General features: G+C 49.2%; 1 protein-coding gene across 1 annotated transcript in view; it reads right to left on the reverse strand.

The window, feature by feature from the left end:
- DESI1 (desumoylating isopeptidase 1) overlaps window positions 1-21600 on the reverse strand; it is a 295492-nt gene that overhangs the window by 157188 nt on the left and 116704 nt on the right. The window contains exons 7-8 of the mRNA XM_030213735.1: window positions 8474-8536; window positions 8124-8177 (exon numbers count right to left, since the gene is read on the reverse strand). Of these exons, the coding sequence (XP_030069595.1) occupies window positions 8124-8177; window positions 8474-8536 (117 nt within the window). The remainder of the gene's footprint in view (window positions 1-8123; window positions 8178-8473; window positions 8537-21600) is intronic.

Consider the following 21600-nt stretch of genomic DNA (forward strand, 5'->3'; position numbering starts at 1 on the left):
AGCATTTCTCCTCCCCTCCCCTCCATCCATCGCAACTCTCCTTGCTCCCCTGCCCTCCCTACTCATCCCCAGTGATTCTCCTTTGCTCCCTGTCCTCCCTCCCTTCCCCTCCATGTCCAGTGACTTGCCCCAACTTACCCCCCTTTTCACCCCCCTCCCCCAAGTTTCAGTTCCCAGCCCCAGCTGTGCCCTCAGGTTTCCAGCACATAAGTGTCATAAGTAAATAAATAAGCAGATAAAAACTCTTAAGTGTTGAGCACCTGAATCTCATAAATGATGTCTGTTTTAGTGACCCTTTACCAGGAGTAAAAAAATGCCTGCACGAATACAACACCTAGAGAGTCCCTATAAACAGCCCCTCCAAATGACACATTACTACAAAAAGTTGTTCCATTATTATACTTCCTCTGTATACATTCCTATGCTGCACAAGCCGGCACGTTTGAAAATATAAGTGAGAATAAATAAAAATGCTACCCACAAATGAAGACAACGAAGGACAGCCCTTCCTTCCTTCCAGGCCAGCCGCCCTGCATTTAAAAAGGTGTAGCGGCGGCGAAAACACAGGCTCGCCTCTTCTTTAAGCCCTTCCCCTTCTCTCTCAGCGTGCACTGTGCCGCCTTCGCGGAAACCGGAAATTGCATCAGTGCATGCTGAAAGAGAAGGGGAAGGGCTTAAAGAAGAGGCGGGCCTGCGTTTTCGCCGCTGCAACTTGTTACATGCAGGGCGGCTGGGAAAAATGAAGATGAGAGCGTTGCAACGAGGAAGGGAGCGCCAGGAAGCGCCGCAGGGCCCCAGGAGGTGCGAGGTCCTGATGACAGAGGGCGGAGTGGGACTCCGGCGCCGGGTCCCCCTGGAGGCCGGGCCCGGGGAATTTTGTCCCCCCTGTCCCCCCCTCTCGGCGGCCCTCAACATACACACTCCGAGGAAAACCTTGCTAGCGCCCATTTCATAGGTTTCAGAAACGGGCCTTTTTGACTAGTAAACATATAAAAGAAAGTAAGCACCTGCTTTCATTGGCGTATTTATTCCAGATGCGTATGTTGCATACACATCCCTGCCCGTAACTTAAAATCATCTTCCCCCAGTCTTTGCCCAGGCAGCGGCACTCATAGGCTGCCTATGGCTTGCACCGGGATTTTCTCTGTGAACGGTCCCGCCCCTTCTGGCATAACTTCCTGTTTTGTGAAGGGCAGGACAGTTCACAGAGAAAGCCCAAGTGCAGGCTGCAGGCAGTCTATGAGTGCCACTGCTGCTGCCCGGGTGGAGTGGAGCGAGGTGATTTTAAGGTACCCCTTAAACTTTTATGCCTATGCTACTTTCCTTTATAGAATAGTCATCTAAATATAGGCACGCTGTTATAGAACAGCTCTCTATATGGGTTTATTGTTCACATAAAACTGCCACCACAGAGGGCTGGTTCTGAATTTAGTCATCCTGTTCCCTATCAACCCAAAAAAGCCAATATTCTAATTTGCCTAGCTATGATATACCATATCTGCAACGTTCATCACTTCATTTATTTTCAATGTAGGCTTTCTGCAGACAGGGTCCCTTCCTCCAGTTATACCATTTTAAGAATGATCAGCCTGCCAGGGCCAGCTACTCTGCACCCAAATCACACAGGGCCTGGGTTAGATAACGCCCACCAAACTGGAGATTGATTGGAATGGAATCCGAGTAATATGACTAGTTGAAAAAAAAAAAAAAGCAACAGAGAAGATGAAAGTACACAGCACAAGCAGTCTAAAAAGAAGCACAGAGGGCTCTCAAGAATGGAACAAGTACTCTTTTATTGATGACCTGACAGGGGCCGTGTTTCAGCATAATTTAACTCCTGCCTCAGAGGTTAATTCAACAAAGCAATGCTAAAACTTGAGTAGTTGCTCACATTGCAGTAAATCATCAAATTAATAATCCAAACTTACTGAAAGCGGAAACAATTCCTAGTGCAAAGCTGGACACCAAGAAAACATGCCAAAAGTATTTAGTGTTGCTCTGTTGCATTGATCCATAAGGCAAGCATTAGGTTACGCCGAAATACGGCCCATGTCGGGTCATCAATAAAGAGTACTTGTTCCATTCTTGAGAGCCCTTTGTGTTTCTTTTTGGACTAGTTGAAAAGAAACAAAAATTTATGACAACAACAGTATTTTAAGCACATGTCAGAATTCAGTAGCCATGGTAAAATTATGTATCATACCTGATAATTTTCTTTCCATTAATCATAGCTGATCAATCCATAGACTGGTGGGTTGTGTCCATCTACCAGCAGGTGGAGATAGAGAGCAATCCTTTTGCCTCCCTATATGTGGTCATGTGCTGCCGGAAACTCCTCAGTATGTCGATATCAAAGCTCCATCCGCAGGACTCAGCACTTAGAGAATTACACCCACTAAGGGACACTCTGCCCAGCTCACCACCGCCGAAACGGGGGAGGGGAATCAACCCAGCTCATCCCCACACAAGTGGGGGAGGGGAATCCGTCCAGCTCATCCCCGTGGAGCGGGGGAGGGACACCACACCCGCCGATGTGGGGGGATCTGGCTTATCCTGCAACCGCAAGAGGAGCTGACTGACCCTAACACCGCCGAAGCAGGAGGGGTACAAAGCTGCCCTACGGCCGCACGAAGCGGGAGGGAGCGCCGGCAGAATTTAGGTCTCAATCCAGCCCCGTAAAACGGAGGGGAGAGGAATGCAGCAGCTCACTGTAACACAAAATCGTCTCAACTCCTGAAGAATCCAATTGAAAAAAACTTGAACACGAAGTCCTCCTGAACAGGAACTGAAGACTAAACTTGAACCTGAAATGCAACCAGAATATAAACAGTACAGATATCTGGGAGGGGCTATGGATTGATCAGCTATGATTAATGGAAAGAAAATTATCAGGTATGATACATAATTTTACCTTCCATATCATCATGCTGATCAATCCATAGATTGGTGGGATGTACCGAAGCAGTACTCACCCAGGGCGGGACAAAGAAATCCCTGACCGCAACATTGAAGCTCCAAACCGGGCCTCCGCCCGAGCAGCCACAGTTAAGCGGTAATGTCTGGAGAAGGTATGAGCCGATGCCCAAGTTGCAGCCCTACAAATCTCTTCCAAGGAGACGGACTCGGCCTCTGCCATCGAGGCCGCCTGTGCTCTAGTGGAGTGAGCCTTCAGCTGGATAGGCGGCACCTTCCCTGCGGCCACATAAGCCGCTGCAATGGGTTCCTTGACCCATCGTGCCACTGTAGGCTTGGCAGCCTGCAGACCCTTACGAGGACCTGTGAACAGCACAAACAGATGATCCGACTTCCGGAATCATTGGTCACTTCCAAGTATCTGATGATGACTCGTCTCACATCTAAATATTTGAGAGCAGAGTACTCCTCTGGGTAGTCGTCCCTACGAAAGGAGGGTAGACAGAGCTGCTGATTCACATGGAAGCGAGGACCAATCTTGGGCAGGAAGGAAGGCACTGTGCGAATAGACACTCCTGCCTCAGTGAACTGCAGAAAGGGCTCTCGACATGATAGCGCCTGGAGCTCGTAAACTCTTCTGGCTGAAGTGATAGCCACCAAAAGACTGCTTTCAACGTCAATTCTTTCAGAGATGCCCTCGACAAGGGTTCACAAGGCGGCTTCTGCAAGGCTCTTAGCACCAGATTGAGATTCCACACAGGTACCACTGCGTGCAGAGGAGGGCGCAGGAGAATAACTCTCTTGAGAAAGCGCACCACATCTAGCTGCAATGCCAGGGAAACACCCTTCAGGTGACCCCTGAAGCAAGCAAGAGCCGCTACCTGGACCTTAAGGGAACTGAGCGCCAGGCCTTTTTCCAGACCTTCTTGCAGGAACGCCAACACTGATGAAATTGGAGCAGTGAAGGGAGAAAGTGAGCCTGCCTCACACCACGATGCAAAGGTACGCCAAACCCTGGCGTAATCAGTAGAAGTAGAGCGCTTCCTCGCTCTCAGCATAGTGGTGATGACCTTGTCTGAGAAGCTCTGCTTGCTCCGACGCTGCCGCTCAATAGCCAGGCCATAAGACCAAAGGGGGAGGGATCCTCCATCACCACAGGACCCTGATGCAACAGGCCCCGCTCCGCTGGCAGCTGCAGAGGTCCGTCCACTGAGAGCCTGATCAAGTCCGCATACCAGGGACGTCTGGGCCAATCCGGACTCACCAGGATTATCAGGCCCGGATGCTTTGCCACCCGGCCTAGCACCCTGCCCAACATGGGCCAAGGCGGGAACAAAAAGAGGAGCTCCTGTGTCGGCCACTGTGGGAGAAGAGCATCTACTCCCAAAGATCGAGAGTCCCGTCCTCTGCTGAAAAAGCGCGGCACTTGGCAATTGGCTGAAGACGCCATCAAGTCTAGGCTCGGCTGGCCCCAGCGCTTCGTGATGTCCAAGAACGAATATTCATGACTCCTGCAACGTGGGCCACCGACAGCTGTTCCAGGTTTGCTTCCGCCTACAGGCATAGCTTCATGGCCTCCTTGGCTAGAGGGGCGCTCCTGGTACCTCCCCGGCGATTGACATAGGCCACATCCGTGGCATTGTCCGACAGGACCCGTACTGGCTTCAGCGCCAGGCCCGGGAGAAACTCCAAAGGCGCCAACCGAATGGCTCTGAGTTCCGGGAGGTTGATAGACCACTCTGCCTCTGCAGGGGACCAGAGCCCCTGCGCTGTCCTTCCCAAGCAGTGGGCTCCCCAGCCCCACAAAGAGGCATCCACCGTGACAAAAACCCACTCCGGGGTCACAAGAGGCATTCCTGCGGACGGCTTGTCTGGCCTCAGCCACCAGCTCAGCGCCTTGCGCACCGCTGGATCCAAGGGAAGGCGCACAGCGTAATCCTCCGAAACTGGAGTCCATCGCTGCAGCAGAGAGAGCTGTATAGGTCTCATATGGGCCCTGACCCAGGGCACTACTTCCATCGTGGCCAACATAGAGCCCAACAGCTGCCCATAGTCCCGAGCCCGAAGAGAGGAGGCTGTTAGGAACTTGTCCAACTGAGCCTGAAGCTTGACAATCCGATTGTCTGGCAGGAACACTCTGCCCACTTGGGGGTCGAATCGAACTCCCAGATACTCCAGGGACTGAGTCGGGCGCAGCTGGCTTTTCTCCCAGTTGATGATCCACCTCAGGGAGCTCAAAAGAGCAATCACCTGGTCTGAAGCTCTGCCGCACTCTGCATAAGAGGGGGCTCGGATCAACCCGTCGTCCAGATAAAGATGGACTTGTACTCCTTTCTTGCGTAGGAAGGCCGCGATGACCACCATAACTTAGAGAAGGTCCGCGGAGCAGTAGCCAACCCGAAAGGGAGGGCTCTGAACTGGGAGTGTCCTCAGAACTGCAAAATGCGGAAAGCGTTGATGAAGAGGCCAGATGGGAATATGCAAGTAAGCTTCCTTGATGTCCAAGGATGCCAGGAACTCCCCTGCCTGCACTGCCGCTATAACAGAGTGGAGAGTCTCCATCCGGAAGTGCCGAACTTCCAAGGCCCGATTGACCCCTTTGAGGTCGAGGATAGGCCGGACAAAACCTCCTTTCTTAGGTACCACAAAGTAAATGGAGTAACGTCCCTTGCCAGGGTGACCTTCTGGCACCGGAACGACTGCACCCAGGCGGATCAGATTGTCCAAAGTCTGCTGCACTGCCACAGCTTGACTGGAGACTTGCAGGGAGAGTGCACAAACCCGATTCTTAAGGGTCGGCAGAACTCTAGCTTGTAGCCGTCTCTGATGACTTCTAGCACTCAAGCGTCTGAAGTTACCCTGGTCCACTCGCCCAGAAACGAGGATAGGCGTCCTCCAATCTGCTCTGGGCCATGGACCAGCGCCCCGTCATTGGGTACGAGACCCTGGGGGAGGACCGGAGGAGGAACCTCCGGGACGGCGGTCTCTGCGAAAGGAATGCTGCTTGGGGGAGAAATTCCTTTTGATGGAAGAGGGGGCAGAGGAGCTCGACTTGCCCGGGCAGTACCGACAGGCTTCCTGAAACCGTCCTTTGAAGGAACCGGGGCGGGCACCATTGGCCCGAGCCCTGACCTCCGGTAACCTCTTGCCCTTAGACGTGCCGAGATCGGTCACAATCTTGTCCAGCTCGACCCCAAAGAGCAGCTTGCCTTTAAAAGGCAACTTAGCCAGGCGAGACTTAGAGGCGTGGTCAGCAGACCAATGCTTCAGCCAAAGCCACCGCCGTGCAGAGACTGTCTGAGCCATACCTTTAGCCGAGGCTCTCAAGACATCATACAGCCAGCCTGCCAAGTAGGCCAAGCCCGATTCCAGGGCTGGCCAATCAGCCCTCAAGGAAGGATCCGAAGGGGAAGCCCGCTGCGCAAGCGTCAGGCACGCCCTGGCCACATAGGAGCCACAAATTGAGGCCTGTAAACTTAAAGCAGCAGCCTCGAAGGATGACTTTAAAGCTGCCTCCAAACTCCTGTCTTGGGCGTCCTTTAGGGCCGTGCCACCTTCCACCGGCAACGCCGTTTTCTTAGTCACCGCAGTGATTAAAGAATCCACGGTAGGCCCAAGAAAGGCTTCCCATTCACCTTCAGGCAGAGGATAGAGGCGGGACATATCCCTAGCCACTTTAAGGCTCGCTTCTGGGAAATCCCATTGAGCCAAAATCAAGGTGTGCATGGCTTCATGCACGTGGAAGGTTCTAGGCGGGCGCTTAGTCCCCCGCATAATGGCAGAGCCAACAGAGGCTGAGAGAGAGACGTCCTCCGGAGAGGAAATCTTCAAAATGCTCATGGCCTGCACTAACAGGTTGGGCAAATCCTCTGAGCGAAAGATCCGTGCTGCAGAGGGGTCATCCGCTCCATCCGAGCGGGAATCTGTCTCCTCCAAGGAATCCCCAAAGGACCATTGGGAGAACTCAGATACGCTGCCCTCATCTACATCAGAGGAGACCGAGTCCTCTAGGGCCTGGAAGTCCACCCGAGGGCATTTGCTTCCGGAGGCCTCAGCCCCTTGATCAGAGGGGGGAGCCGGGGCAGCGTTTATCATAAGAAAAGCCTGATGCAGCAGCAAAATGAACTCAGGGGAGAAACCCCCTAGACTGTGCACTTCTGCCGCCTGGGTCACGGCCCTAGACGCACCCTCAACCGGCGCTCGCAAGAGCGGGGGAGAAACATGCTGCGCATTCAAAATGGCGTCCGGCGCAAAACTCCGAGAAGGAGCCGCGCGGGAAGAACGGCGCTTAACTTTGGCCGCTTTCTTGCTGTCGCCCGAATCAAGGGCGACCATAGCATTAACGACTCCCAGCTTGAGAGCGGCCCAAGAAGAAGCCGTCCGAGCAGAGTGGCCGGCCAACATAGAGTGGGCGAGCAGCGGGGGATGGGCGCTTATGGCGGGGAAAACCGCCGCACCGGAGGAAGAACTGGGACACTGACCGGACTCCAAACTGATGCCCAACAAAGGCGATTCAGGCTTTGAAACCCCCCGCATCCCTTCTAGACGCACACACGCGGTCCGGGGAGCGAATCCTCGCGCCCTCGCCCTCCGACGCCATAAGCCACGTGGAGACCGAACGGGGAACCCCCTGCCACTATAAAAAGGTAAAATTACCTGCTTATCGCTCCGAGCTGTAATGAACTGGTGTCCCAGTGAGCAGCTGCAATAAACGCTGATATAAAAGTTGAAATAAACGCCTTTAAAGGACGTCCAAAAAAATTTTTTTTATTAATGGAGCCAGCGGGAGGGGGGAGAAAAGGAGGGACCTGGCACCACCAGGTTTGCACTTGCTCAAGATGAGCCCTCAACCCCAGGTACTCAACAAAACCTAAGAATTAGGCTTGGAGACCTAGCCAGAGCTGCTGCTGTGTGTGACCACCACCTGCTGAGATAGAGAACATACTGAGGAGTTTCCGGCAGCACATGACCACATATAGGGAGGCAAAAGGATTGCTCTCTATCTCCACCTGCTGGTAGATGGACACAACCCACCAGTCTATGGATTGATCAGCATGATGATATGGAAACATTGTTGGCTACTCTGTTGGAAACTTATGCCCACCCAAGTAATTAAATTCCATAGATTCCACTGGCTATTCCAAGACATTTTCAACAGTACACTTTAGGGATGATTCATTTTGTTTAAAACTTTTACAAGCACAACTCACTGTTCGGTGATTCAGCAATGCCGTCACCCCTCTGATCATTTCTCGGAGCTTCCTCTACAAGGAAAGGAGGCAAAGGGACAGTGTGACAGGAGAAATACACAGACTATCAGGGAGGCTGATAGGAGGGGGCTAGACAGATGGGATAAAAATAGCCTATAGAATTGCTTAGAAGACTGCCTGTGATTTTCTCAGAGTGAAAACTAAGCAAATAGAAGACTGTGAAAAAACTTTATTTAGAGAAATGGAATTACAAATCCCAGAAAGCTCTGGTATATTAGCAGGACTGAACAAATCTGCACCAAAGGGAGAAGGGGAGAGGGGACTGGGACACTCTCTTCCTCTATCCTTACCTCAATCATCCGATTCCTTCGCTCAATCATCTTTTTCTCATAGTCCACTTTTTTAAGATGTTTCTGCAAAGGAAGAAAAGGGCAAGGAGAGAAAAAAAATAGTTAAACATGACCTGACCAGTGACATTCTGCAATGGATCTCCTATATCCAGTCCATGATGTCATCATCAGTACATTTATTCCTTTTGAAACCATAGAAGTCAACTTTTCAAAATTATTGGGTTGCTAAACCCAATGGAAACTACTACTTCCTGGATACAGTCAAGGAGTGTTTCAATATTGGAGATGCTCAAGCACCCACAGAGCTGTTGGTGGTGTTGGGAACTCTAGAGAAGAAGGGAATTTACAGTATTTGAAATCACCTACAAACCATAAAAATGACAAGGTCCAAGGAAAGAGTGTTAAACTGCAATCTTGGAGAACTACGAACAAGTCATGTTTTCAGGATTTTCCTAATGAATATTCAGCTTATTTGATTAATCATAAATGTAAATTCTAACACCATAAACGTCACAATACAAATCTTTATTGATACAAAAGTAAATACATGAAATGAAAACAATTGTTCTAAGCTGTTCCCTGTTTCACTGACATAACACAAACTCGGTGTATCACATATTTGAGTAACTGCATCATTCAATCAACAGTCCAATAAATCTTCAACTCTGTGGATACTAGACTGGTCGAGGATACATCCAAAATTCCATTATAGGCTTCTATACATATAAATATAATCACTCACAGCAGGAGTCCTGCTTTCTCTTAAAGTCTTCCCCTTCATCAAATTGAAGCATTCCAGTATCTTTTTATAAAATAATCATCTAATAGCTGACTGATAGCTTGCATTCGTGGACAAATCCCCACAGTCTTCTTATGGTGCTCTTGCACAATGTTCATATGACTCACACAACCAAGGGGAAACAAGAAAAGTGGAAGTAATATATTTCAAGAAAAATCAGTCAAAAAATGAAGCCCAAGTTTCTAAGAATCAATTTATTCTTCAATGGTTGTTCAAATAAATGTACAATCTTGACCCACAGGCGTAAGTGAACCTCACCCAACACGGGCCATGTTTCGGCATAAAGCCTTCCTTAGGGGTCTATTGTGGAAGCTTTGTGTCCCCCCTTTTTCTGCTGTCTCACACAACCAAAGCCCAACTCAGAGACACAGAGAATCCATTGTCAAAAGGCTTCAAATTTAATCTCTTAGTCTCAACACAAGCTCATGTTTCACTCCATTAGCCACTTCAGGAGACAAACTACGATAAATCCCAATGAACATCCAATCACTCAAACCATGAATTAATACCCAAACTCATTAAAAACAATAATAACAATATTTTACCAATAAATGTAACAAAAACACTTCCAATGTATCCACCGGGCTAGCGACTCCAACCCCAGGGTGCCAAACCAAGCACCCCAAGCTACTGTGGGATTGAGAGCGGAGATGATGCAATATATACTGAATGCAAACATCACACATGTGCCCATTCAACCTCCTTATTAAGTCCGTGAAGTTCTATGGTATTCCACCTAAAAATAAGTTGCTGCTCACTCTGTAAGAGGACCACTGAAATATCTCCCCCTTGTTTCAAAAGTATTTATCGCAAAACCACAAATTGTAAATCTTTGGTATCATGGCCTAAATGTGCCCAATGATCAATGAGGGGAGCTTCATTCCTGCCTACCCTAAGGTGTTGTGCGATCCTTTATTTAACAGCTATGAGCCTTCAGTAGGGTCAAAACTAGAGAGAAGGAATAACCTTTTCTACTCAGTCACTGCCTCTCAAGGGCCAGATCAAAAGCTAAAAGGGAATCCAGGTCATCCATCAGAACTGGGCCTTGCTGCAACAGGGAGCGAGGACTCCACTACTAGATTCATTGGATTTATATTCCAAGGCAACCTGGGCTATTCTGAGGCCACCAGCAGGACCAGAGAGGGATGACTATCTTCCCAAGGATCTGCCCGATCAGAGGCTAAAGTGGAAAGATGTAGAAGAGACCCTGGTGAAACAGGCCTGGAAGAAAGCTTTGACCTGCAGGACATTTGCTTCCTCTACTGACTGAAGAAATGGGGATCTTAGTGTTCTCATGTATCATTATCAAGTCTATCACTGAAATGTGGTGTACCCCATCATTCTTGATGAGCTGGAAGTCCTCAGCACTCAGCTTCCATTCACCTGGGTCCAGCAACTTCCTGCTGAGAAACCCAGCTGAATGTTCTCCATGCTGACTATGTGGGCTGCCAAAATTGCCTTCGGGTGTTACTCTACCCACCAGAACAGAAGGTCTATCTTCTGTGCCACACTACAGAACTTGTGCCTCCCTGATTGTTGATATAGGTCATCACTGTTATGTTGCTTCCTTAAGCAAACAGCAGGGAGGGAAATAAGCCGTCTCTATGGCTCTGGCCTCTGCCCTCTCACATTCAGTATCTCATCCTCTTTCTCTGCCAGTCCTGCCCTCTGATGTGCATTTCCTGCTGCTGAAGGGATGGGACCAATGAAGTCTTGCAGAGTGCTTCAACGTAAGGCTCTGTTTCATTCTGCTTCATTTTACTGTAGATACTTGTGACTGCAACAAGAGTAAATGAGGTTTGAGGGAGGGAGTGAACTAGGGGAAGGCAAGAGGGGGAGAAGAAGAGAGAGACAGCAGATTTTGGAATACTGGGGGAGGGGGAGGAGAGGAAAAATGCTGGACCATGTTGGGGAGGGACAGAGAAAATAGAGAGATGCTGGATAGAAAGCAGTAATAGGAGACAGGATGGGAGATGCTAGACTGGGATGGCAGAGAGTCAAGGAGGCTGGAGAACGGGGCAATTGAACAGATAGCGGGGATCAGAATTGGAGTCAAGAGGTACCATGTTAAAAGAAGGGTCTGATGCTGGAGCTGGAAGAAGGGGGCTAATTGTCAGATGTAGAAATGAGAAAAGGGGGCTGACTGGCAGATGCTGGGGGGTTGAGTTGGGAGAAGGTGTACTGATGTTCTAGAATATTTGCAGTGGGCACGTCTCATGGCTTACTATGGTACAGTTTTAGTTCTTGGACTTGGTGTTGGTATGGTATGGTAAGCTTCTGAGTGTCCATAAAGTGCTGGTATACATCTGCACATGAACTGGAATGTTGTTCTGTGCATAAATATTAGCCTCACAAACATTTTTGACACATATGGAAACATGAGACTCACAAACAACGCCAACTCCTTTAAAGTGAAGGATGGATCTGAATGAACTGTCCCGCTCTGGAACCACAAAATAGAAGAAGTAGTATCCCTGGCCCTGCTTCTCCCCTGGAATTGGGGCCACTGCCGCCAGCTAAAGAAACCTTGTAAATATCACCTCCACTACTTGGCACTTGAGCGCCGGGCCACAAGGGGGCACTAAAGTACACTCCAGGGAATAGCCTTTGCAGATTACTCCATGGTTACCAAGCTGGAGAAAACAAATGGAGGATCCCTCTCCACCATGGGTATTGCCCAGCATGAACCTGCTGTATCTCATTGGAATATATGGGCTCCTCCTCAAATAGGAATCCCACCATTCCTTATCTTCTTAGATCCATGAAAGGGTTGAGCCTTTCTCCCAGAATCAACCAGACTGAAAGGAAGGCTGGTACAGTTGTTGCTTTCTTGGCTTACATGATCATGTGTTTTTAAGATTAGACCGCTGTTTGATCTGTTGATCTGGTCCTGTCTTCAGGCAGCCACTAAAGGTTAGCCTCCTCTGGATCCTTGACAAGCTTTTCTAGGTCTTTGCCAAACAAAATCTTCCCCTTAAATGGGAGCTTGCTGAGAGGAGATTTTGAACTGGTGGCTGCTGCCCAAGAATGTAGCCACAACTAATGCCTTACTACCACCATTGAGGCCACGAACCATAATGACAAACACAGCAGATCATATGGTGTATCTAACAGGAAGGTGATAACCTACTCCAAATGTGTAACCTCTGGACTTCTGGAAGCTGCTGAACCCACGGCAATAATCTGACATAGCCCCCCCCCCCCCCCCCAACAGATACCTGGATGCCAACAGCACACAAAGCAGAGGATTGCTTTAGAAGATTTCCACCTTCTTGTCCTGAATGACCTTGAGGCTGCTCTATTTTTAACAAGAATTGTTGTCCTTTGAGTCTCAGCTGTGTCCAAGGCATCCACTTTGTCAAGCCTGAACAGACTCTCTACAGAAAGGGATAAAGCTTGGCCATGATCGTAGGAGTCTTAAGCACTGCTTCTGGAGGTTCCTACTCCACAAGGACCATCTTTGAGAGGACTTGGTGAAGTGAAGGGTCATCTAATGCCCTTGAAGATTGGCACTGGGGGACTCAATTTCTCAGGTGCAATTCATTTCCCTCAGTGGGAATAGTTGCTCTTCCTCTGGAGTCAGGCTACCCAAAGAGCTGTCAACATATACAGTAGGTCCTCCTCATCAGGCAGGTCATCCATCAGAGGGAATAGGAACTGTAGATCCCTGGCCCAGTCTGAAATCTTCCCCTCCCAATGTCCTCTTGGGATTTAAGGGGCCAAGAAGTTTCCAGGCCCCAGTACACTCCTCTAGCTCCCTGCCTCAAGTCATGAACAGAACAGGAAGGCTAAGTAGTCCAGGTGGGGGAAAGAGGATGCCATGGGAGAAGCCTACTTGATACTAGGGTCTTTTCTAAATACAGAGAGCAGACGAAGGAAAAGGTGCAGCAAAAAGCGACTAAAATGATAGCGGGGATGGGACGACTTCCCTATGAAGAAGTCTAAGGAGGCTAGGGCTTTTCAGCTTGGAGAAGAGACGGCTGAGGGGAGACTTGATAGAGGTATATAAAATAATGAGTTTAGTGGAACAGGTGGATGTGAAGGAGAAATTAGACCTTACCTGCTAATTTGCTTTCCTTTAATCCCTCCGGACCGGCCCAGGATTGGACTGATGGGTTGTGCTCGCCTACCAGCAGGTGGAGACTGAGAAAAAACTCTGACTCTAGATAGCCAATAAGAGCCCTGGTCATGTGACCTTAGCCTCAGTATTTGAATAACAAAGCAGAAAGGAAAGATCAGACCTATCTTCTGTGCCATGAGGAATATAAGCAGCCAGAAAGCACTAGCAAACAAAACGTGCTTATCATACGGCGGAGCCGTGATCTTGGGCTCACCAACAACTCATTGTAGAGCTGAGGTATGGCCAACTATGTACAGATTTATGAGCATATAAATATACGAATTTATTTCACTGTGAAAAGATATAAACAGGAAAACTTGCAGAATATTTAAGATATAGCCTTGTAACTTGTAGAACCTTTAAGCATTTTCTTAAGACTGTCTAACTCACAGAAATCGCTCTGTAGACGACAGTTTAAAATCTGTACACAGTAAAGTGGAATATATATATTCTGAAAGATACCACGGGAGGGGCCTGGGCCGGTCCGGAGGGATTAAAGGAAAGCAAATTAGCAGGTAAGGTCTAATTTCTCCTTCCTTAGCATCCCTCCGGACCGGCCCAGGATTGGACTGATGGGACGTAACAAAGCAGTAGTCCTAAGGGAGGGACCCCCGCAAACCAGCGGTGAGCACTCTTGATGCGAAGATGGCCTCCTGACGACACTGAACATCCAGCCTGTAATGCTTAGAGAATGAATGAAGAGAGGACCATGTCGCCGCCTTACAGATTTCCGCTGGCGGAACCAAGGAGCACTCTGCCCAAGAGGCTGCCTGTCCTCGAGTAGAATGAGCTTTAACCGTCTCCGGAACTGGTCTGCCTGATAAAAGGTAAGCAGACGCTATCATCTCCTTAATCCAGCGAGACAAAGTTGCCTTAGAAGCTGACAATCCTTTGCGGTGACCCGCAAAAAGAAGAAAGAGACGGTCCGAGCGACGGAAGTCTTCAGTAACCGCGAGATACCTTTTAAGGACTCTCTTAACGTCCAGAGTACGCAAGTTCCGCTGTTCCTGTGTTCCTGAGGCCGATCCCAGTACCGGGAGAAAAACCGACTGGGAGAGATGAAAACGAGATAGCACCTTAGGCAAAAAGGAAGGAACTGGCCGAAAGACCACGCGCTCTTTAGAGAATTCCAGGAATGGAGATCTACAGGAAAAAGCTTGCAACTCTGAGACCCTCCGAGCAGATGCAATAGCCACCAAGAACAGTGCCTTAAGCGTTAAATCCTTCAAAGAACAAGCTTGTAAAGGCTCAAAAGGAGGTTTTGTTAGAGTCGTGAGAACCAGATTGAGATCCCAAGATGGAAACACCGCCCTGACTGGAGGACGAAGAAGACTTACCCCCTTCAAAAAACGGACCACATCGGGGAGGCTGGCGACAGACTTACCCCGAATGCGACCTCTGAAACAGGAGAGAGCTGCCGCCTGCACTTTGAGTGAAGAAAGAGAAAGTCCTTTATCAAAACCTCGCTGCAGAAAATCTAACATCTGAGCCACGGACGCCCGGAAAGGGACAACGCCCGCCTCTGCACACCAAGCCTCAAAAATTCTCCAAGTACGAATATAGCTCAGAGAGGTGGAACGCCGACGAGAACGAAGCATGGTGGAAATCACAGGTGCTGAGAAACCCCTCTTAGCTAACCGGGCTCGTTCAAGAGCCAAGCCATAAGACAAAATCGAGCCGGATCTGGATGTGGTACTGGTCCTTGCACCAGCAAGTCCTTGTGCACGGGAAGCTGAAGAGGAACCCCTGCCGACAGACGTTGGAGATCCGCGTACCAAGGACGCCGAGGCCAGTCTGGAGCCACCAAAATCACTGGCCCCTCGTGTTCCTCGATCCTCTGTAGGAGACGACCTATTAGAGGCCATGGCGGAAACGCATAAAGAAGACCGGAGGGCCACTGCTGTAACAGAGCGTCTACCCCTGCCGCTCTGACATCCCTGCGACGACTGAAGAACCGAGGGACCTTGGAGTTGAGCCCTGAGGCGAACAGATCCAGAACTGGAGTGCCCCAGCGTTGCACTATGCAGTGAAAAGCCTGATCGCTGAGAGCCCACTCCCCGGGATCGAGAGTGTGTCGACTGAGAAAGTCTGCCCGCACATTGTCGACCCCCGCTACATACGAGGCTGATATGGCGGAGAGGTGAACCTCCGCCCATGCGAGGAGACTCTCCGCTTCTTGATACAAGAGATGACACCTCGTTCCTCCCTGGCGGTTGATGTAGGCCACTGCCGAGGCATTGTCTGAGAGAACTCGTACCGCCTTGCCTACTAGGAGATGACCAAAGTGCTGCAGGGCTAACCGAATTGCCCTGGTCTCCAAGAAATTGATGGATTGAGCTGCTTCCAGCGGGGACCACAGCCCCTGGGTCCACTTGTCCAGGCAGTGAGCTCCCCAGCCCCGGAGACTGGCATCTGTTGTTAATGGTATCCACCGAGGAGACTCCAACGGCATTCCTGCCGAGAGATTCTTCATCCGTAGCCACCAGCAAAGAGAGCTGCGTTCTGGATGACGGAGTAACAACTTCATCGTGAGAGGATGTCGCTGAGAAGACCACCGGGAGAGCAGGGACCACTGAAGAGACCTCATGTGCAATCTGGCCCAGGGCACTACCTCTATTGTTGCTGCCATCGAACCGAGAACCTGCAGATAATCCCGAGCCGACGGGATTTTCTGATGAAGTAATCCCAGAACCTGAGACCTGAGCTTCAAGACTCTTCCTTGCGGGAGGAAAACTCGACCCTTCTCTGTATCGAAGGTGACTCCCAAATACTCTAGCGACTGAGAGGGAACCAACCGGCTCTTGGCCAGATTCACTACCCAACCTAGGGACTGCAAGAAAGCTACCACTCGCTGAGTGACCTGACAACTCTCCTGATAAGACTTCGCTCTGATCAACCAGTCGTCTAAGTAAGGATGAACGAGGATTTCCTCTTTCCTGAGAGCCGCTGCCACCACTACCATAACCTTGGTAAACGTGCGTGGAGCCGTCGCGAGACCAAAGGGCAGAGCTCGAAACTGGTAATGCTTTCCTAGGATGGCAAAGCGCAAGAACTGTTGGTGAGCCGGATATATCGGGATATGCAAATAAGCCTCTGTGAGATCTAATGCTGTTAAATACTCTCCTTGGCGAACTGCCACTATGACGGAGCGAAGAGTCTCCATACGAAAGCTTGTGACCTTGAGCGCCCGATTGACAGCCTTGAGATCTAAAATTGGCCGAAAAGCATCTTCTTTCTTTGGGACCACAAAATAAATTGAATAGCGACCCCGCTTCTGCTCCGAGGGAGGAACTGGATAAATTGCTTGAAGATCTAAGAGCCTCTGCAGAGTCTCCCGAACCGCCCGCGCTTTGCAGCGAGAGCGACAGGGGGACTCCAGAAAGGCTTCTGAAATAGGCCTTGCGAACTCTAAGGCATAACCGTCTCGAACAACGTCCAAGACCCACTGATCCGAAGTAATGTGGACCCACCTCTGATAGAACTGTGAAAGACGAGCTCCCACAGGGACCAGTGGAGAGTCCTTCGCACCTTCATTGGGAAGCACGAGACGGGGAGCGAAAATTCGCGGAAGAAAATCTACCTGCTCTTCGGTAACCCCGAAAGGACTGAGTTCTGTTAAAAAATCGAGACCTCTGTGTCTGAGGACCCCTATCAGATAGAAATCTACGGAAAGGACGAATACCACGACGACCAAACAAAACACCCCGACTAGGCAGCCGAGGCCTATCTTCCGGGAGACGAGGAACTTTAGCATCACCTAGAGACTGCACCAACTTATCCAATTCCTCTCCAAACAAGAAAGAACCCCGAAAAGGGAATCTACTTAACTTAGATTTAGAGGCTGCATCCGCCGACCACCCTTTCAACCAGAGGGAGCGACGTGCAGCGACCCCCAAGGCCAAGGACTTAGAAGATGCCCTCAACAGATCATATAGGGCATCGGCTAAAAAGGCAGAGCCCGTCTCAATCTTGGCCACTTCTACATCAATAGCACCTAGATCATCAGAAGATCTATCCAAAACTCTTTCCGCCCAACGAAAACAAGCTCTGGCCACCAAAGAACCACAGATGGCCGCCTGCACTGCCAGAGAAGAAACATGAAAACTATTCTTTAGAAGAGTGTCTAGCCTCCTATCCTGAGCATCCCGCAGAGCAGTCCCTCCATCCACAGGGACCGTATTGCGCTTAGTAACCGCCGAGACCACGGCATCCACCACGGGAAGCTTAAGCAGAGCTCCATCCGCCTCCGGGACAGGATAAAGCCGATTCATAGATTTGGAGAAACGAAAAACGGCATCCGGGGCCTCCCATTGTGCCTTAATAACCTCCCAAATATCCTGATGCATAGGGAAAGTTTTAGAGGAAGACCTAGATCCCTTTATCAAAACATCAATTTTCCTCACCTCTGAGACAGGGAGCGGATCCTCAAAATGCAACGTTGAGGCTACCATGGAAATAAGTTCCTGCAAGTCCTCCTTGTGGAACACTCTAGCCACCGAGGGATCCTCCCCCTGTGGCAAGGGCACTGAGTCTGAATCCAAGGAGGGAAAATCCTCCCAAGAAGGATCTGCTAGGTCCTGAAGACCCTCTTCTTCCTCTAAAAGGGGCATATCCAGATCCTGGTGAGAAAAAACCTCCAACTGTGAGTCCCAATCCCTAGGTCTCTTGGGAGGGAGAACAGAGCTAACAGGATCCCCTGGCGCTGCTGCTCCTGCCTTGTCCTTCTGCATAAGAAAAGCGCGGTACATCTGCAGCACAAACTCAGGAGGAAATCCCCCTGCCTGAGTGCCTGCAGCCTGCACCATCGCCCCTGATTCTGGATTCCCTAAGGCCCCTGAAGTGCGGGAAAGAGACTGACCCCCCGAAGGAGAAACCGGAGGAGGAACCAAAATGGCCGCCGTTCGCGCCAAACTTCCAGCAACACCCCCCGATACCGCGCCTGAGGCCTCCGCACTCAGCGGCAAAGATAACGAGGGAGAAGGAAGAACCGCCGCACTGGCCCCCGAAACCGACGAAGGGACGGAGGAATCATGCGCTGTGCAGTACTTACAAGCGCCGGAGGAATTAACTCCCCGACGCTGACATACAGAACATCGTTTCAACTTTTCTGACATATTGAAGACACGAGCACGCGCGTGCACGCGCCGGCGCGGTTCGCGCGGGAGCCTTTTTTTTTTTTTTTTTAATGCTCCCCAAGAAAAAATACCGATAGCTTCAGCAAAATAAACAGAAATAAATAAATTCTGGCCCCAATCAATAGACTGCAAGTTCTACTTAGGCTGGCTGTTTGACTTACAGCTCTTTTCTCTCTTTTTTTTTTTTTTTTTAACAGCTGCCTCAAACAAAGCTCAATGCTCGTTAGGTCAGAGGGGAAAAAAGATTCCTCTTTTAAATTACACTGGCTGCCTCTCCCAAAGGCGAACACCTTTCCTCAGAAAGGGTGGCCCTTCCCTCTTATTTTTTTATTTTTTTTTTTAAGTATATATTTTTAATAATTATCACTGCACAGGAGGGAGATGGGGAGGAAGGGGGGAGGGACTCGGGACACCCGAGTGTAACACCCCAGAGGCTACAAATAATGATAAAATCTGGGAAAAGCCTCTAATCAATACTTCTCAGGCACAGAAATGAAGATACACAGAAAAGAAACCTATATAGTAGAGAAGAGACTAATGGGCTCGCTTCCTACCTGCTGGGAGACTGAGAAAATACTGAGGCTAAGGTCACATGACCAGGGCTCTTATTGGCTATCTAGAGTCAGAGTTTTTTCTCAGTCTCCACCTGCTGGTAGGCGAGCACAACCCATCAGTCCAATCCTGGGCCGGTCCGGAGGGATGCTAAGGAAGCGTCTGTTCACGCTTTCCAAAAATACTAGGACTAGGGGGCATGCGATGAAACTACAGTGTAGTAAATTTAAAACAAATCGGAGAAAAGATTTCTTCACCCAACGTGTAATTAAACTCTGGAATTCACTGCCAGAGAACATGGTGAAGGCGGTTAGCTTGGCAGAGTTTAAAAAGGGGTTAAACAGTTTCCTAAAGAACAAGTCCATAAACCACTACTAAATGGACTTGGGTTGAGCCCCCAGGTTCGGATGGCCAAAGGGATTTGGAGGAGGAGGAGCAGCAGAGAGACCAGTAGGCAAGGGCTGAGGCATGGGAAGTAGAGCTGAATAAGGAGTGGATGAAGTGAGTCACACTATCTACTGAGCAGGATAAGGATGATGCCCAGGCAGGGTCCAAAGCAGAGAATAGGATAGGTCAGTTTTGGTATCCACGAAGATCCAAGGTGGGCAGAAAGGCAGGCCTGTATCGGTATCCAGTCAAGGTTCAAGGCGGGCAGCAAAGCAGGTCAGCACCGGTATCCAATCAAGGTCCAAGGAGGGCATCAATGCAGGTCAACGTTGGTATCCACTCAGTTAAGATAGCACACCTACTATAACTACCTTAATCATTCCTTTCCTTCCTCTTTCTACCCTTATTTAACCTCTGCACAATGTTAAATGTATCTGTCACCCTGTAATGACAATGTTAACAAAACTATGTACGCCACATTGAGCCTGCAAATAGGTGGGATAATGTGGGATACAAATGCAATAAATAAATAAATATCCGGTCAAGGTCCAAGGCGGGTAGCAGGGCAGGTCAGCGTTGGTGTCCAGTCAAGGTTCATGTCAAGTAGTAAGGCAGATGGAGAACAGTGCACTAGGAACTACAGAGATGGGTAGTAGCTGAAGCTCTGGGCAATGCGCCAAGGCCGCAGATAAGGTTGAGGGCGTCTGACATCATCCAGTACAGTGGCAGACAGCACGGTTTGGGCTAGCGTGAAGAGCACGCTTGCAATACATCAAGAGCTGCCCAATCTGCAGGAGGAAAGCGTGGGTGCACCACTCATGGCTGGGATGGCATCACGGCTCGCGCTGCTCTGGTAAAGTGCCATGACAATAGCCAATAGAGTGGATACCCCAGAGGGAGCAGAAATAAGGAAATCGCAGAGGAGTTCAGGCGATTTTATGAATCACTGTAGAAATCAGAAAGTGAAACCACCCAGTCTATGATCGATGCTTATTTAGACAAGATGTCCTTGTTGACTATCTCAGAGCAGGATCAACTATGGCTTTAACAGGAATATAGATTCCCAGGAAGTTGCGACAGCTATAAAGTATCTAAAAACAGGGAAGACTGCAGAGGAGGATGGATTTCCATCAGAATTTTAAAAGGGCATAGTGGATTAAGTTGCCCCCTTTTTAGCCTGTTTGTTTATTGACCTCCTCCAAGATAGTTCTTTACCTGTTAGTATGTATAGAGTGCACGTGATGGTTCTTCCCAAACCAGGGAAAGATCCATTGCTCTTTGCTAGTTACAGGCCAATTGCATTACTAAACACTGCATGAAAATCTTTGCCAAGGTATTGGTGACAAGGCTGGAAATTTTGCTTCCGAAAATTGTACATTGGGATCAAACAGGGTTTGTGAAGCGAGGATATTGGGAGCCAATATAAGAAGAGAGATTAGATCAAATCCAGAGGGATAAAACAAAAGTTAAGTGTGTTGCAATCAATGCTGAAAAAGCATTCAATAGGGTGGAATGTTTAGAAGATGGAAATCTGAGTTTAAGGACATCATGGCAATTATGAAGCCCACCTTGAGCAAAGAAATGAACCTGATAATATAATGGCTGGGAACAGTCGGCTGAGTGTGTGCAGGGATTACCAGATGCATATTTGCACGACCCCTCCAGAGGATTGAAAGAAATGTGGGAGAGACTGCTATGGCAGTCCAGGAGCTATCCAACAGGCATTGATGAAGAGAATAAGGGATTTCCTAAAGGTCACAAATAAAGATAATTACTAGTTACAGGGATTAGAAAATCTCCTCCAGAAACTAGAAGCACTCAAAGCTGAGCCGAACCTTCCTGGCCTGTACTACTTAGATACAGCTTCGGGCATCAGTGAGATTATATCAAAGCAGCTGTATGACATAAGAGAAAAATGGTCATTAGTAGGTGCCAAGTATTAAGAGGGCCACCAAAAGAAGTTTTCTCCCTTCACAGTCTTTGTGAAATTTATTTGAAATTTGGCCAAGAGGAGAAATGACCCTAGCTTCATGTTTGATGTACCTGAAGCGGGCAAGACAGGCTACTTCCTGAATGAAAGGTCAGTCAAGAAGTATTGCAAAATACCAGGAAGCCTTTAGCTGTACACATGACA

Source organism: Microcaecilia unicolor, chromosome 1 (assembly GCF_901765095.1).
Source record: "Microcaecilia unicolor chromosome 1, aMicUni1.1, whole genome shotgun sequence".
Classification (NCBI taxonomy): domain Eukaryota; kingdom Metazoa; phylum Chordata; class Amphibia; order Gymnophiona; family Siphonopidae; genus Microcaecilia; species Microcaecilia unicolor.